The sequence below is a fragment of the Chrysemys picta genome, chromosome 5 (genome assembly GCF_011386835.1).
Source record: "Chrysemys picta bellii isolate R12L10 chromosome 5, ASM1138683v2, whole genome shotgun sequence".
Classification (NCBI taxonomy): Eukaryota; Metazoa; Chordata; order Testudines; family Emydidae; genus Chrysemys; species Chrysemys picta.
In genome coordinates, this window is record NC_088795.1 from 38,019,718 (window position 1) to 38,034,000 (window position 14,283).

Consider the following 14,283-nt stretch of genomic DNA (forward strand, 5'->3'; position numbering starts at 1 on the left):
GTAATTTAACTCCATAAGCAGTCTCAATGGCTAGATTATGCCACATTTACTCACGTAGAATAAGACCCTACTTTACAAGTAGTTCGATCTGAGAAAGGGCGGCACAATCTGGCCTATTAAAATGAGTATGATCATGATGAAATTGCAGAGTAAGGTATAACTCAGCATGGAGAGAAGGCATCAGAATTGGGCTCTCTATTGTATTACTTTACTAGAAACTATGACAGTTATTGTAACATCTAAATAAAATTAAGGGCAACACTTGATTAAGTGTCCCATCATTATGAATTAGTTTCTAATTCACTCTGATAGTGCCAAGCATAGCAAATTCATCTGGTAATTATATGGTTGTCACATATACTTCTATAACTGTTCCATTGTGATTTAGCATGCGTTAATAATGGACATTTATTTTTTGGTAGTCTTCTTACCAGTCAATTCCCTTGTGATAGTTGTTTCCGTTGAAGAACTGAACTTCTTCAAAAGTTTTTGGACTAGGGAGATTACTGATGATAGAAGGATGCATAAGGAGAAATAAATGAAGTGCTGTTGTTCCTAAAAGGAGAAAAAAACCAAGACACAGGATTATTTGACATAGTTAGAAAGGGTAAGATACATCTAAAGCGTTTAAATTTAAGCAAGTATTTATGAACAACTATGCACAAATGAAGAGGAAAATTTAAAAAGGGTTTATACGATAAATTCTCATTAATGAAAGGATGTCTTAGCATGCTGGAGTTTTAAATATGAACAGATAATACACATAAGTCTATTTGTTTTGTGGTCATTAACTCTTTCATTCTCAAGAATCCTAATTCTGCTCTGATCCAGACATGAGGTTTCTCTTCACATCAGAGGAAGCCACGTTTGTGCATACAATGGCAGAAATTGGCCCTAAATTTTGCAACACATTTCATGTGAAAACAAAGCATGTTTTCTACAGCTTTTCATAAATAATTATTGTAAGACTGTTTTCATTTCTTTCAGTCTTTGTCAATATCTGTTTATCTCCTCTGGATTGCTAGATGTTACATACCCTCTGCCTAAATGATAACATTAGTTCCCACCAAACTAGACTAAGGCAAGTCTACACTACAAAATTAAGAAGTCCTAAAGTACATTGAAATACAGCCACTGCAGTAATTAAGGCCTGGTCTACACTACGGGTTTAGGTCGACTTTAGCAGCGTTAAACCGAATTAAGCCTGGACACGTCCACACAACGAAGCCCTTTCTTTCGACTTAAAGGGTCCTTTAAACCGGTTTCTTTACACCACCTCCGACGAGGGGATTAGTGATAAAACCGGCCTTTGCGGGTCGGAATTGGGGTAGTGTGGACGGAATTCGACGTTATTGGCCTCCGGGAGCTATCCCACAGTGCTTCATTGTGACCGCTCTGGACAGCACTCTCAACTCAGATGCACTGACCAGGTAAACAGGAAAAGACCCGCGAATGTTTGAATTTCATTTCCTGTTTGCTCAGCGTGGAGAGCACAGGTGACCATGCAGAGCTCATCAGCACAGGTAACCGTGATGGAGTCCCAGGATCGCAAAAGAGCTCCAGCATGGACCGAACGGGAGGTACGAGATCTGCTCGCCATATGGGGAGATGAAGCAGTGATAGCTGAACTCCGTAGCAGTAAAAGAAATGGAAAAGTATTAGAAAAGATCTCCAAGGCCATGAAGGACCGAGGCCATAACAGGGACACACAGCAGTGCCGCGTGAAAATTAAGGAGCTACGGCAAGCTTACCACAAAGCCAGAGAAGCAAACGGAAGGTCCGGGGCAGAGCCGCAAACTTGCCGCTACTACGCGGAGCTGCATGCGATCCTAGGGGGTGCAGCCACCACTACCCCAAACGTGTGCTATGACTCTCTCACTGGAGAAACACACAGGGAAGACGGTTCGGGGAATGAGGAAGATGAGGATGGAGGTAATGTAGGTAGCTCACAGCAGCTAGGAAGCGAAGAAACCGGTTTCCCCAACAGCCAGGATATGTTTGTGACCCTGGACCTGGAACCAGTAACCCCCGAACTCACCCAAGACCCTCAGGGCACACAGGAGACCTCTGGTGAGTGTAACTTTGTAAATATTTGTAAACATTACACACAAAAAAGTAAGCGTGTTTAATGATTAATTTGCCCTGGCAATCGCGGCCAGTACATCTACTGGAAAAGTCTGTTAACGTGTATGGGGATGGAGCGGAAATCCTCCAGGGACATCTCCAGAAAGCTCTCCTTCATGTACTCCCAAAGCCTTTGCTAAAGGTTTCTGGGGAGGACTGCCTTATCCCGTCCGCCATGGTAGGACACTTTACCACGCCAGGCCAGTAGCATGTAGTCTGGAATCATTGCATAACAAAGCATGGCAGCGTATGGTCCCGGTGTTTGCTGGCATGCAGACAACATCCATTCCTTATCTCTCTTTGTTATCCTCAGGAGAGTGATATCATTCACGGTCACCTGGTTGAATTGGGGTGATTTTATTAAGGGGACATTCAGAGGCGCCCGTTCCTGCTCTTCTGAACAGAAATGTTCCCCGCTGTTAACCACGTGGTGGAGGGGAGGGGTGAAGTGATCATCCCAGAGAATCGTGTGTGTGTGTGGGGGGGGTGGTTTACTTGTGTTTGTGCCGCATGTTAACCGGGAAACCGCAGCCCCTCCTTTTACATTGAAAACCCATTTTAAATGGGCAACCCAATTCATCCTTGATATGGGAAATGCGCTGCTGTTTGCAACCTTTCCCGCATGTTAAGAAGGTTAAAAAAGCCAAAACACTGTGGCCTAGCATGGCTGCCTGCAAGCCGAAATATGCGACCTTGTAATGAAAGAGTGTACCCATTGTTCTCTAAAATGTGTCTTTTTTAACCACCTCTCCCTTCTCCTCGACCAGCTGCAAATGTTTCTCCTTCGCAGAGGCTCGTGAACATTAGAAAGAGAAAACGTAGGACGAGGGACGATATGTTCACGGAGCTGCAGATGTCCTCCCACACTGATAGAGCACAGCAGAATGCGTGGAGGCAGTCAATGTCGGAGATGAGAAAAGCCCAATATGAACGAGAGGAGAGGTGGCGGGCTGAATGGCGGGATGAAAAGAGCAATCGGCGGGCTGAAGACGATAGGTGGCGTCAGCTTGCAGACAGATGGCAAGAGTCAATGCTCCGTCTGCTGGAGCATCAAACTGATATGCTCGAGCGTATGGTTGAGCTGCAGGAAAGGCAGCAGGAGCAGAGACCGCCGCTACAGCCCCTGTGTAACCAACAGCCCTCCTCCCCAAGTTCCATAGCCTCCTCACCAAGACGCCCAAGAACACGGTGGGGGGGCCTCCGTCCACCCAGTCACTCCACCCCAGATGATCACCCAAGCATCAGAAGGCTGGCCTTCAATAAGAGTTAAAGTTTTAAAATGCAGTGTGTCCTTTTCCATCCCTCCTCCCCCACCCATCCCAGGCTACCTTGGCAATTATCCCCCTACTTCTGTGAGGAACTAATAAAGAATGCATGAATGTGAAAAAACAATGACTTTATTGCCTCTGCAAGTGGTGCTCGAATTGGGAAGGGGAGGGTGGGGTGGGGTGGTTGGTTTACAGGGAAGTAGAGTGAACCGGGTCGGGGGGGGGGGGTTTGGAGGGTTCATCAAGGAGAAACAAACAGAAGTTTCACACAGTAGCCTGGCCAGTCACAAAACTCGTTTTCAAAGCTTCTCTGATGCGCACCGCGCCCTGCTGTGCTCCTCTAACCGCCCTGGTGTCTGGCTGCGCGTAATCAGTGGCCAGGCGAGTTGCCTCAACCTCCCACCCCGCCATAAAGGTCTCCCCCTTACTCTCACAGATATTGTGGAGCGCACAGCAAGCAGCAATAACAATGGGGATATTCTTTTCACTGAGGTCTGAGCGAGTCAGTAAGCTGCGCCAGCGTGCTTTTAAACGTCCAAATGCACATTCCACCACCATTCGGCACTTGCTCAGCCTGTAGTTGAACAGGTCCTGACTCCTGTCCAGGCTGCCTGTGTACGGCTTCATGAGCCATGGCATTAAGGGGTAGGCTGGGTCCCCAAGGATCACGATAGGCATTTCAACATCCCCAATGGTCACTTTCTGGTCCGGGAAGAAAGTCCCTTCCTCCAGCTTTCGAAACAGAGCAGAGTTCCTGAAGACGCGAGCATCATGTACCTTTCCCGGCCATCCCACGTTGATGTTGGTGAAATGTCCCTTGTGATCCACCAGGGCTTGCAGCAGCATTGAAAAGTACCCCTTGCGGTTTACGTAGTCGGTGGCTTGGTGCTCCGGTGACAAGATAGGGATATGGGTTCCGTCTATGGCCCCGCCACAGTTTGGGAATCCCATTTCAGCAAAACCATCCACTATTGCCTGCACGTTGCCCAGAGTCACTACCCTTGCTATCACCAGGTCTTTCATTGCCCTGGCAAATTGGATCACAGCAGCTCCCACCGTAGATTTGCCCACTCCAAATTGATTCCTGACTGACCGGTAGCTGTCTGGCGTTGCAAGCTTCCACAGGGCTATCGCCACTCGCTTCTCAACTGTGAGGGCTGCTCTCATCTTGGTATCCTGGCGTTTCAGGGCAGGGGAAAGCAAGTCACAAAGTTCCATGAAAGTGCCCTTACGCATGCGAAAGTTTCGCAGCCACTGGGAATCGTCCCATACCTGCAGCACGATGCGATCCCACCAGTCTGTGCTTGTTTCCCGGGCCCAGAATCGGCGTTCCACGGCATGAACCTGCCCCAGTGACACCATGATTTCCACATTGCTGGGGCCTGTGCCTTGTGAGAGGTCTATGTCCATGTCAATTTCCTCATCACTCTCGTCGCCGTGCTGCAATCGCCTCCTCGGCTGGTCCGGGTTTCGCCTTGGCATGTCCTGGCTCTGCATATACTCCAGGACAATGCGCGTGGTGTTCATAGTGCTCCTAATTGCCGCGGTGATCTGAGCGGGCTCCATGATCCCAGTGCTAGCTATGGTGCCTGGTCAGAAAAAAGGCGCGAAAGTAGTATCTGATGGACCAGGAGAAGGAGGGAGGGCGGGAGGGTGGGAGGGCCGAGTGACGACATGGCGTACAGGTACAGGAACAGGGAGAAACACAAACAACTGTCACACACAGAATGGTCCCCCCAAAGATTAAATTGAAAACCCTGGGTTTAGCAGGCCATTGATTTGACGGAGGGAGGGGGAAGCAAATGAATACAGAACAAATCTATTTTTTACATCTTAAGCTGGCAGCCGACGGTGCAGCATGAGTGATAGCCTCTCCAGTACGATGATGATGGATACCAGTCATAATATACCATCGTCTGCCAAAAGGCAAGGGGCTGCTGCTGTGTAGCAATGCAGCCCCACGTCTGCCAGCCCCACGTCCGCCAGCACCCAGCATCGCCTTCGGCCTCTTCTGGGTGCTTAGCAGACAATACTGGGCAATTGGCAGAAAATAGTATACTACGACTGGTAGCCATCATCATCGAAACATGTCTGCCCAGGTGGCCATGATTGACAGCCACTCCAGTATGACGACGATGGGTACCAGTCATAATATACCATCGCCTACCAAAGGGCAAGGGGCTGGTGCAATGCAGCCCTACGGCTGCCAGCCCCACGGCTATCACTCATGCTACACCGTCTACCGCCAAAAGGCAGTTAGCAGCTGCTGCTGTGTAGCAATGCAGTCCCACATCTGCCGGCACCCAGAGGACATATGGTGACGGTGAGCTCAGCTGAGCTGAGCGGGCTCCATGTTGTCTGCACAGGTAACCCAGGTAAAAAGGCGCGAATCTATTGTCTGCCGTTGCTGTGACGGGGGGGGGGAGGGGCCTGACGACATGTATCCAGAACCGCCCGCGACACTGTTTTGCATCATCCGGGCATTGGGATCTCAACCCAGAATTCCAAGGGGCGGCGGAGACTGCGGGAACTGTGGGATAGCTGTGGGATAGCTACCCATAGTGCAATGCTCCGGAAGTCGACGCTAGCCTCGTATTGTGGACGCGGTCCACCGACTAGAGCACCTAGAGCATTTTATGTGTGGACACACACAATCGGCTGTATACAACCGATTTCAATACAACCGGCTTCTATAAATTCGAACTAATTTCGTAGTGTAGACATACCCTAAGACACTATGCTCTTTGTGTTGGCGGTGTTCGTCCTCACCAGGAGCACTTGTACCAATTTAACTATTGTGGGACAGCTTCTGAAAGGCAGCAAATGTCAATGTAAGCAACACAGTGTCTACACTGACACTGCATCGACTTAACTACATTGACCTAAGCACAACGTCTCTTGCGGAGGTGGAGATATTAAGTCAGCGTAGTGGGCAAATTACATCGGTTGGAGCTACATTTTAATGTACATGTTTACAGAGTTAGACCAGACCTAAATGTCATAAGTAGCTGGGAATCACCAAGAAAGACAGTTTCATGCTAGCTATTTGGCCACTGGAAATGAAAAATGTGGTGTTACTTGAGATTGCAGCAGAATTTCTTTTAAAACTTTCTATTAATTGATTAAAAAGAGCCATTTTAAATGGTGTATAAAGATTTTCACACATCTCACCTCCAGGTTGAGATTTATGGTGACTTGGTTGAGAAATATTTTTTTGTTTGTTTTTTTTAAAAGAGAACAGGAATTTAAAGGTATATTCTCTAGGGAATGCCTAGTGCTGAGAGCAACAGCAATCAGTGTATCAATGACTCTATCACTGACTCATCCTGGTCTGTCTACATTGTCAGTGGCACATAGGGTATGTATAGCTCCAGGCAGCAGTGAAAAACAGGCCGCATCCACACTGTGGTGTGTAGCTACATGTGGCAGTGAATGGCTCTGGCCAGGGGGTGGCAGCAGGATACTACACTGTTAAAAATAGCAGTGTAGATGAGTGTATGTAGAGAGCTGTGTAGGGTATATTCCCTAAGGTTCTGCATGTCTTTACTTATTTAAGCAGTGCCTCACTGTCTACACTGCTATTTATATTCATATTCTGGGGAGGTGCAGTGTCTGTACTCTACACACACATGTGTAGACATAGTCTATGTAACCTTGGGCAACTTCTCTTTCCCTGGGCTTCCATCTTCTGTAAGCTGATGACAATATTAACTATCCCACAGAGGGGTTTGTTGGGTTTAAAGTTTGTAAAGCACTTTGACATCCCCAAATGAAAGGGACTATATAGGTAATACATACTCTTATTAGGATTGCAAACATTGTGAAGATATTTGGTCAGAGCTCTTAATAGTTACCTTATCTTTGTGTCTCACAGCATAACAACAAGTGTATTTGTTGTGAATGTTTGCTCTACTTTCTGACTACTTCCATATTACAAGTCTGCTAAATGCAGAACACATTGACACAAAACTTAAATCAGTTTTTGGGGAAAAATGATTACATGAGATCTGTATAAATACCTAGCTGTTATATTGTGCTATTCATCTTTAGATCTCAAAACACTTTACAAAGGAGGTAGGTATCAACTGTAGAAAATATAAAATAATTTAACTGAAAACATCATGAGTGAAATGCTTTAACTCTGATTATCCTTCAACTCCTGAGAAAGTAATCAGGACAAAATTATTCCTTACATTGGTGTATACTGAGTTCTGATAATTGGCCATATTTGGTTTCTAGTTTTACTAACTGCATTGTTTTCATTATGGTGGAATGACATGCTGCACCTTCTCTATGAATTAAATTCTCCCCTGTACAGAGTGCCAGTACAAAAGCTGAGTGCTACTGAAATTCCATTTTAAAATAGGGTACGTCTTGTGCTGACCCTATGCAGGTGGGTGAATTTGACCCTGTGTTCTGAAAATTGCATTGGAATAAAGCATGGGAACAGTATCTGAAACATAGCCTAGTATTTCGATATGCAGCCTCCCTTGTAATGAGGCTAACTGCTCCCACACAAAAGTTATCACCAACATAGCCAATCCCATAATTACTAGGGGAAAAGTATTCCTTTAGTTTAATAGGAAGGAGTATAACTGCAAAGTGTTGCTATTTTGACCTCATGAGCCTTTCCAGTTCAAAGAAAGGTATTATCAAAACTATCCAAGCCCCTTGAGTCTACAAAATCAACTTGAATTCCCATGAGAATAGGCATTTTTGTGAGATATAACAATACATCTGGTAGGAGTACTAGGATAACAACCTGGGCTTGTTCTAAAGGTGGCTGATGATTCGGAAAGAGAGTTCCTATTTTATCCAAGCCACTTTCTCCCCATAAGCAATGGAAAAGTTAACAGCAGCGATCGGTTTCTATTTAGAATATATTACCTTTCTACATTTGAATTTACTCTATCATGCATTATTCCAAAATAAATATATACAACTCCAAAAAAATGGGCTATAATATGCTTAGACTCACACCCTCTATTCAAGTCATTGCAATTCACCTGTTTTCTGAGGTCCAATCACAAGGAATTTTGGAAGATGGTAACAAGTTTTATCTCTGGACCAGATATCCCTATGCCGTTTATCATCACATGGATTCTGAGGGGGAAAAAGACAATTATTTCTGCCACACTGGAGGAAATTTCCATGTAGTAGAGATTTACACACATACTTAATTTTATGCACTGGGATGAAATCCTAGCATGGTTGAAGTCAGTGGCAACACTTTTCAAATTTCACCCCAGTAATTCAGTCCTGCAAGGAACTAAGCACTCTGGCCCCAACCAATGAATCAATTAAGAATGCTAGACACACGCTTGAGTGTTTTGGCACATCGGGATCAGAGTGTTCCATATGTTGCAGGATCAAGACCTAGATTAATCCCAATGAAATCAGTAAAGTTGAGCATTTCCTTCTTTCTCCCCATGTATTACATGCATGGGACTTCTATGTTTATAGATTCATCAATTTTTAAGCCCAGAAAAGAGCATCATGATTATCTAGTCTGATCTCCTCCATAACAGGCCAGAAAATTTTACCAAATGGTTCCTGCATCAAGCCCATAACTTCTGGCTGAGCTAGACTATCACTTCAGGTGTCCAGCTTCTTTTAGAATCAGGGCCCCAAAATAAGCATAGTGTTGTTACAATGGTGTCTGAAATACAGAATGCAATAAGGGAACTCAGAATACTCATTTACATTTGGGTGTAAATGTGATTGGCACTTCGTAAATGGATAGAAAGATGGACTGATATAGATAGATAAATGTAATTTACCCCCTCCTCATTGTAAATAAGCATCTGAAAATTAAGACGGGAGGTTATTTCACTGACATGATACAAATGTTCCTAGTAAGTAAAGAAGGAAGTGAATTTCAGTATTTCTGCTGGAAATGCTTACATACTTGTACAGTCAGGAATAGGTACATAGGCACACCATGAGAATTACCTGACCAATCACAACTACACACAGCTCAAATTAGAAGATTCACTATTAATCCATAAAATAACAGGGCCAACCTGTTAGCTGGTATAAATCAGTGTAGCTCAGCTAAAATAAAGTCATTTACACCTGATAAAAGATATGTCCCCAAATTTTAAGTTATTACAGCTGGTCAGCATTTTTCAAACACAAACGTTTTGAAATGGAGAATTGGGGGAGAATACTCATTCATTCTTAAGTTTCAAGTATCAGAGGGGTAGCCGTGTTAGTCTGGATCTGTAAAAGCAGCAAAGAGTCCTGTGGCACCTTATAAACTAACAGACGTATTGGAGCATGAGCTTTCGTGGGTGCATCTGATGAAGTGGGTGTTCACCCACGAAAGCTCATGCTCCAATACGTCTGTTAGTCTATAAGGTACCACAGGACTCTTTGATTCTTAAGTTTGTTATTTTTTAAAGTCTTAATCCAGAAAGTCTTTTTTGCTTTTACTCCCTGCCCACCCCGCAGCCCATTTTCATTTTTCCATTTTTTTTTAAATTGAACAATTTCTCATTTTTCAAAAAAATCTAAAAAGATTAGCCTAATAAATTTGAAGTGAAATCTGCTTGCAGATATTCCATGGGTATAAAATAAAGCTAAATTAATTCATCAAGTTGTTTGCTCCACATTAGTCAGCTCTTCAAGTGACTGAAAGTCATCACGATACAATTCTGTATGGTGCAGTTTACAACATGAGTCAATGGTTATAATTCAATTCCTAGGAAACAGATATCCTCAGCATAATTAAAAGTCTTGTTGACAATCTCTTCTCTGAGGCATAGAGCCTGAACTACCTTCTCATCCCTATAGGAAATCTCTCTAAGTCAAGGCTGATGTACAGCAGTCTGGAGAAGCTGGCACAAATCCTTCTTGTACTCTACCTGTAGAGGACACTATTCTTTAGTTCTGCCAGTCTGACCTGGTTCACAATCACTATGGTGCTGATCAAGCAAATGAGTCAATAAGACTATTCATGTGCCTAAAATTAAAGCACTCGCCTAAGGGCCTTGTATGATTGAGGCCTAAGTTCATTTTAGATTTAAAGGGAATAAAAATTAAGTATTAATAACCAAATTTCCATTTATGGTTAAAATTACCCATTACTATGATGCCGTCTAGCTATTCATGTTACTTACTAGGTGAGAAAGAAGTTTCAAATATATAGTAGTTAGTGACAATTTAAATTTACATAATAATCCAAAAGACAGGGGGGAAAAAGAGAAATTTAGGTTATTATTCAACACTAACTTTCTACTACATGTTAATGCAAAATAAAAATGTGTGAACAGAAAACCTGAAGAAAAAAGTAAGAGTTGATTATTCTTTCAATAAGTTATTACACTGATGTTGCCTTTGCATAAGCTAGTAATGGAAAACCTGATTTGTTAATGCATTAAGTTAATCAAATATAATGGGACAAATTTTTAGCTGGTGCAAATCAGTATAGCTCTATCAATTGAAGCTAGGCCAATATATACATTAGCTGCTGATCTTGCCAAAACTAGTTAAAAACAAATTCTGCTCTCTTATACCACTGTAAATCTGGAATAAGTGCACATATTTCCTTTGAGTTATTCTGGATTTACACTTGTGTAACTGAGAGTATGTTTTGGCATATCATGTGTTGAATCAGAGAGGAACCATGAATATGTGATAATTATTTGACAATTGCTATCCTGGCCTTACGTGTAGTGTTGGCGTTTATTTCAAATGGAGGTGGGAACTAGTCTTTATTGAGTTGGGGTAAGACACTTTATTTTCAAAGTAACTGTTTATGCTAATCACTATCGACCATATAGGATTTTTTCCTTGCTGTTTTAAAGAAGGGGATATTGTATTCTGGGAATCCTTACTATAGCTGCAGTGACTTAATGCTAGTGATTCCATATTAATGAGCACAATGAATTGTGGTAGATCTCACTCATCTGTTTTCATCCTAATGATTGTTCATCAAGGTAAGTTTATACAATGTGATGCATCAAGAAAACAAGAGGGACGAGGGATGGGAAGCCCAGATAAATAGCAACCAACTGCTCTTAAAGGGCTGGTATTTGACTGAGTTTAAGCAAGTGCCCTGCTTTATCTATGCATATCACATAACAGCTAACAAATATGCAAATATATTCTCAGTCAAAGCTGTTGTCTTTGAAGAAAATAAAAATGAATCCAAAAAGGCATTTAAAACAAAATAAAATATCTTCATTTTTAATGTGTCTTTTTGCAAAAGATTTTAGAAGTGCATTGTAATTGAAGAATTATGAGTGGGACTATTGGTGGTATGTTGTATTACCTGCCAGAGAGGGTCCTTTTGCTCAGGGAAGAGTTCAAAGTACTTGTGAGCCAGCTGAACTGGAGGCAGGGTCTGTAGTTTTAGGTTAGTCCAGCTCTTAACAAAGTTGGCCAGATTCAAAAAGGTATATAACCCCAGGCGGTCATTCCCGTAGTTGGACAAATGGGTCATGAAGATGCTGATCTGAAAGGTAAACAAAAGTGTGTTATAAAACTTACAACAGCAGGACATCAATAGATGGCAGTAGCTGTATTTGGAAGATTGAGTCTTGCATTTTCCTGTAATAATTAAAAAAAAAAATCTAAACTAGCTGTGCAATTAGTTTGCACATTCACACTCTAACTGGGAGGCATACCTGTTTGAAAGCTTTACAGCCCCAACTTTGTCTGTATCTGCAGCATCCCTTTAGAGTTCCCCAGTCCCACTCAAAGGATTTGTTCCTTCATCAACTTCCCCATGAACTGACATTAAAATGCTACATTTAGACATTTTTCCCTCTCTTGTTTTGAAGTTTAGAAACAAACCAAACAGTTCTGCACCCCATTTTCTCTGTTGATTTTAGTCCGACCTCTCTCAAACAGTATGCCTAGAAGAAGATGATTTTTCTGACCTTCCTCAATTGTCTTGTCTGCTATAATATTCATAGGTTCCTAGTCCTTCCACAATTCACTGCACTCATATTTTTCACCCCAAGAAACTATGAAGCGAATTTACTCCTCGTGAAGGTGCTGATAGCTTGAGCCAGGTCTGATACATTCAAATGCAGTGTAGGTTTCCTCACATAGTACTTGAACCTCCCCTCCTTGCCTGAATTTTGTCTTTGTGAGAAGTTCCAGAAAAATCTTAGAGAAGACTGGGATCATTTATCTCATAGAGACCATACATTGTGGGCTACAGGAATAACCAATTCCTCACCAGTGTAGATTAACCCATTTCCAATATGGCCACTTCAAAAGGGAAAGTTCAATCTACATGCTCATTCCATCTCTGAGGCTTAAACTGCCAACAGTGGTGCTGACTAGTGCTAATTGTAATGGTGCTTTTTGTATAACTTTCACCAACATACAGCCATGAGCCTTTATAACTCTCAATCACTACAAAACTGGATACAGATTGGATTCAAACTGGTGGCAGAGAAAGGAAGGCTCTATTGCCTTACCACAGAGCATCCTTTCCTCCCTCTCACCTTCCTTACTTGATTTAAGAATTCTTACAATTCCAGTCCTGGTATTCTTTTACAGATTGAAAAGTTGCTGTGATGGTTTTGTGATGCCGTAAAACTCATTTTCCCTTGTCCCACTTTTGCTGATATCACAAGACATTCTTGTTTATTTGAATTTGATAATCTCTATTTTTGCTTTAAAAAACAAACTTCTGTTTACAGAGAAGACTTGAAAGACTGCATAAAAGTGTTCTTTACCTCAAATGCAGATATTTTTGTTTAAATTTGCATGATAGCAGGCTGGAAATTTTAGATTCCAGACATAATTTTTCCTTGAAGGTAATATGACTCCTGTCTTTTTAGTAGTCTTATTTTGTTTCTCCTTTACATGATCACTGCTTTGCAGATCACCGTCTCAGGCTTGGTGATGAAGGAATTGGTATGAACAATGTGACAAACATAGTTCATAAAACTACATATAAAGATATCCAATTAAATTTTACCTATGGAGAGGCATTAGTCTCTCTCTAAAAGTTCATTATTTAGCTCTATGGGGAAGCTATCTATTCTGGATTTGCTACTTACCTACTTATAGTGATTGGATTAGACTTTAATAGTAAGTACATTGTCAATAGAAATTAATTATACAGCTATCAAGAAATATAGTGGTAACTGATCTCCATATGTTTATGTATATTTCCAGTGGAATTGCTCTGAGGTTAACAGGAAGCAAAATGCATCTGATCTCAATAAGCAAAAAATAACAAATGTCATCCCTGCAATTAAGAAATAGGTCATGCATGTTGTGCTAATTATACCATGTGTTGTATGGTGTTATTATGAGGCAGAAGGTTGGAGACAGAATGATTTTTAAACTTCCCGGGAGTGATCTCCAGGAATTGTATTGTCTGGAGATTAGCATTTTACTCTACCTTCTTAATGCTATGACAGAATGGAAATGAAAAATAAAGAACACGGTCAGACTTGTGCATTTACTGGTCATTATTGACAAGGATATGACTTGTGCATCACACAGCTGTGAATTTATCATCAAAATTGTCTCTTTCAGATCACAGATCCATTCAGAGACAGTGACTCCAGCATCCCCTAGAAGTGTGCACTGCAATATGAGGCTCCAAAACAGTAGCAGCCAGGTTTCTGGGGGGGATGTCTGCCCTTCATTGAAATGCCTGTTAGATGCTGCAATAAACTATATGCTGCTAAAGAGGGCTATAGATTCATACCTAAGAGTGAGTGAGAACTTGCATACAAGGATGAGTTGGTGAGTAATGAACTCATAAGGGATGGTTCAGCACATTAAACATCAGAGTCCCTAGAATGTTGACATTCCCTAGAATGTTGACTCCCCAATGAAAGAGTGTTTCTGTAAGAATGGGGACACAGGTTTACTCTGATGTCATTACGCACTATGTCTTTGCTACTAACCTATATGG

The 14,283-nt window shown here is 42.3% G+C and overlaps 1 protein-coding gene across 6 annotated transcripts in view; it reads right to left on the minus strand.

The window, feature by feature from the left end:
* The window catches only part of LOC101951048 (N-deacetylase and N-sulfotransferase 4), a 265,282-nt gene that overhangs the window by 24,022 nt on the left and 226,977 nt on the right, over nucleotides 1–14,283 (minus strand). For all 6 annotated transcript variants that reach the window (XR_010601308.1, XR_010601307.1, XM_065596280.1 and 3 more), the window contains 3 exons: nucleotides 11,668–11,850; nucleotides 8,399–8,495; nucleotides 432–555 (listed from right to left, as the gene is read on the minus strand). Coding sequence is in view for 4 of the 6 variants with exons in the window: in XM_065596280.1 (XP_065452352.1) it covers nucleotides 432–555; nucleotides 8,399–8,495; nucleotides 11,668–11,850 (404 nt within the window). In the remaining 2 variants the exon portion in view is untranslated. The remainder of the gene's footprint in view (nucleotides 1–431; nucleotides 556–8,398; nucleotides 8,496–11,667; nucleotides 11,851–14,283) is intronic.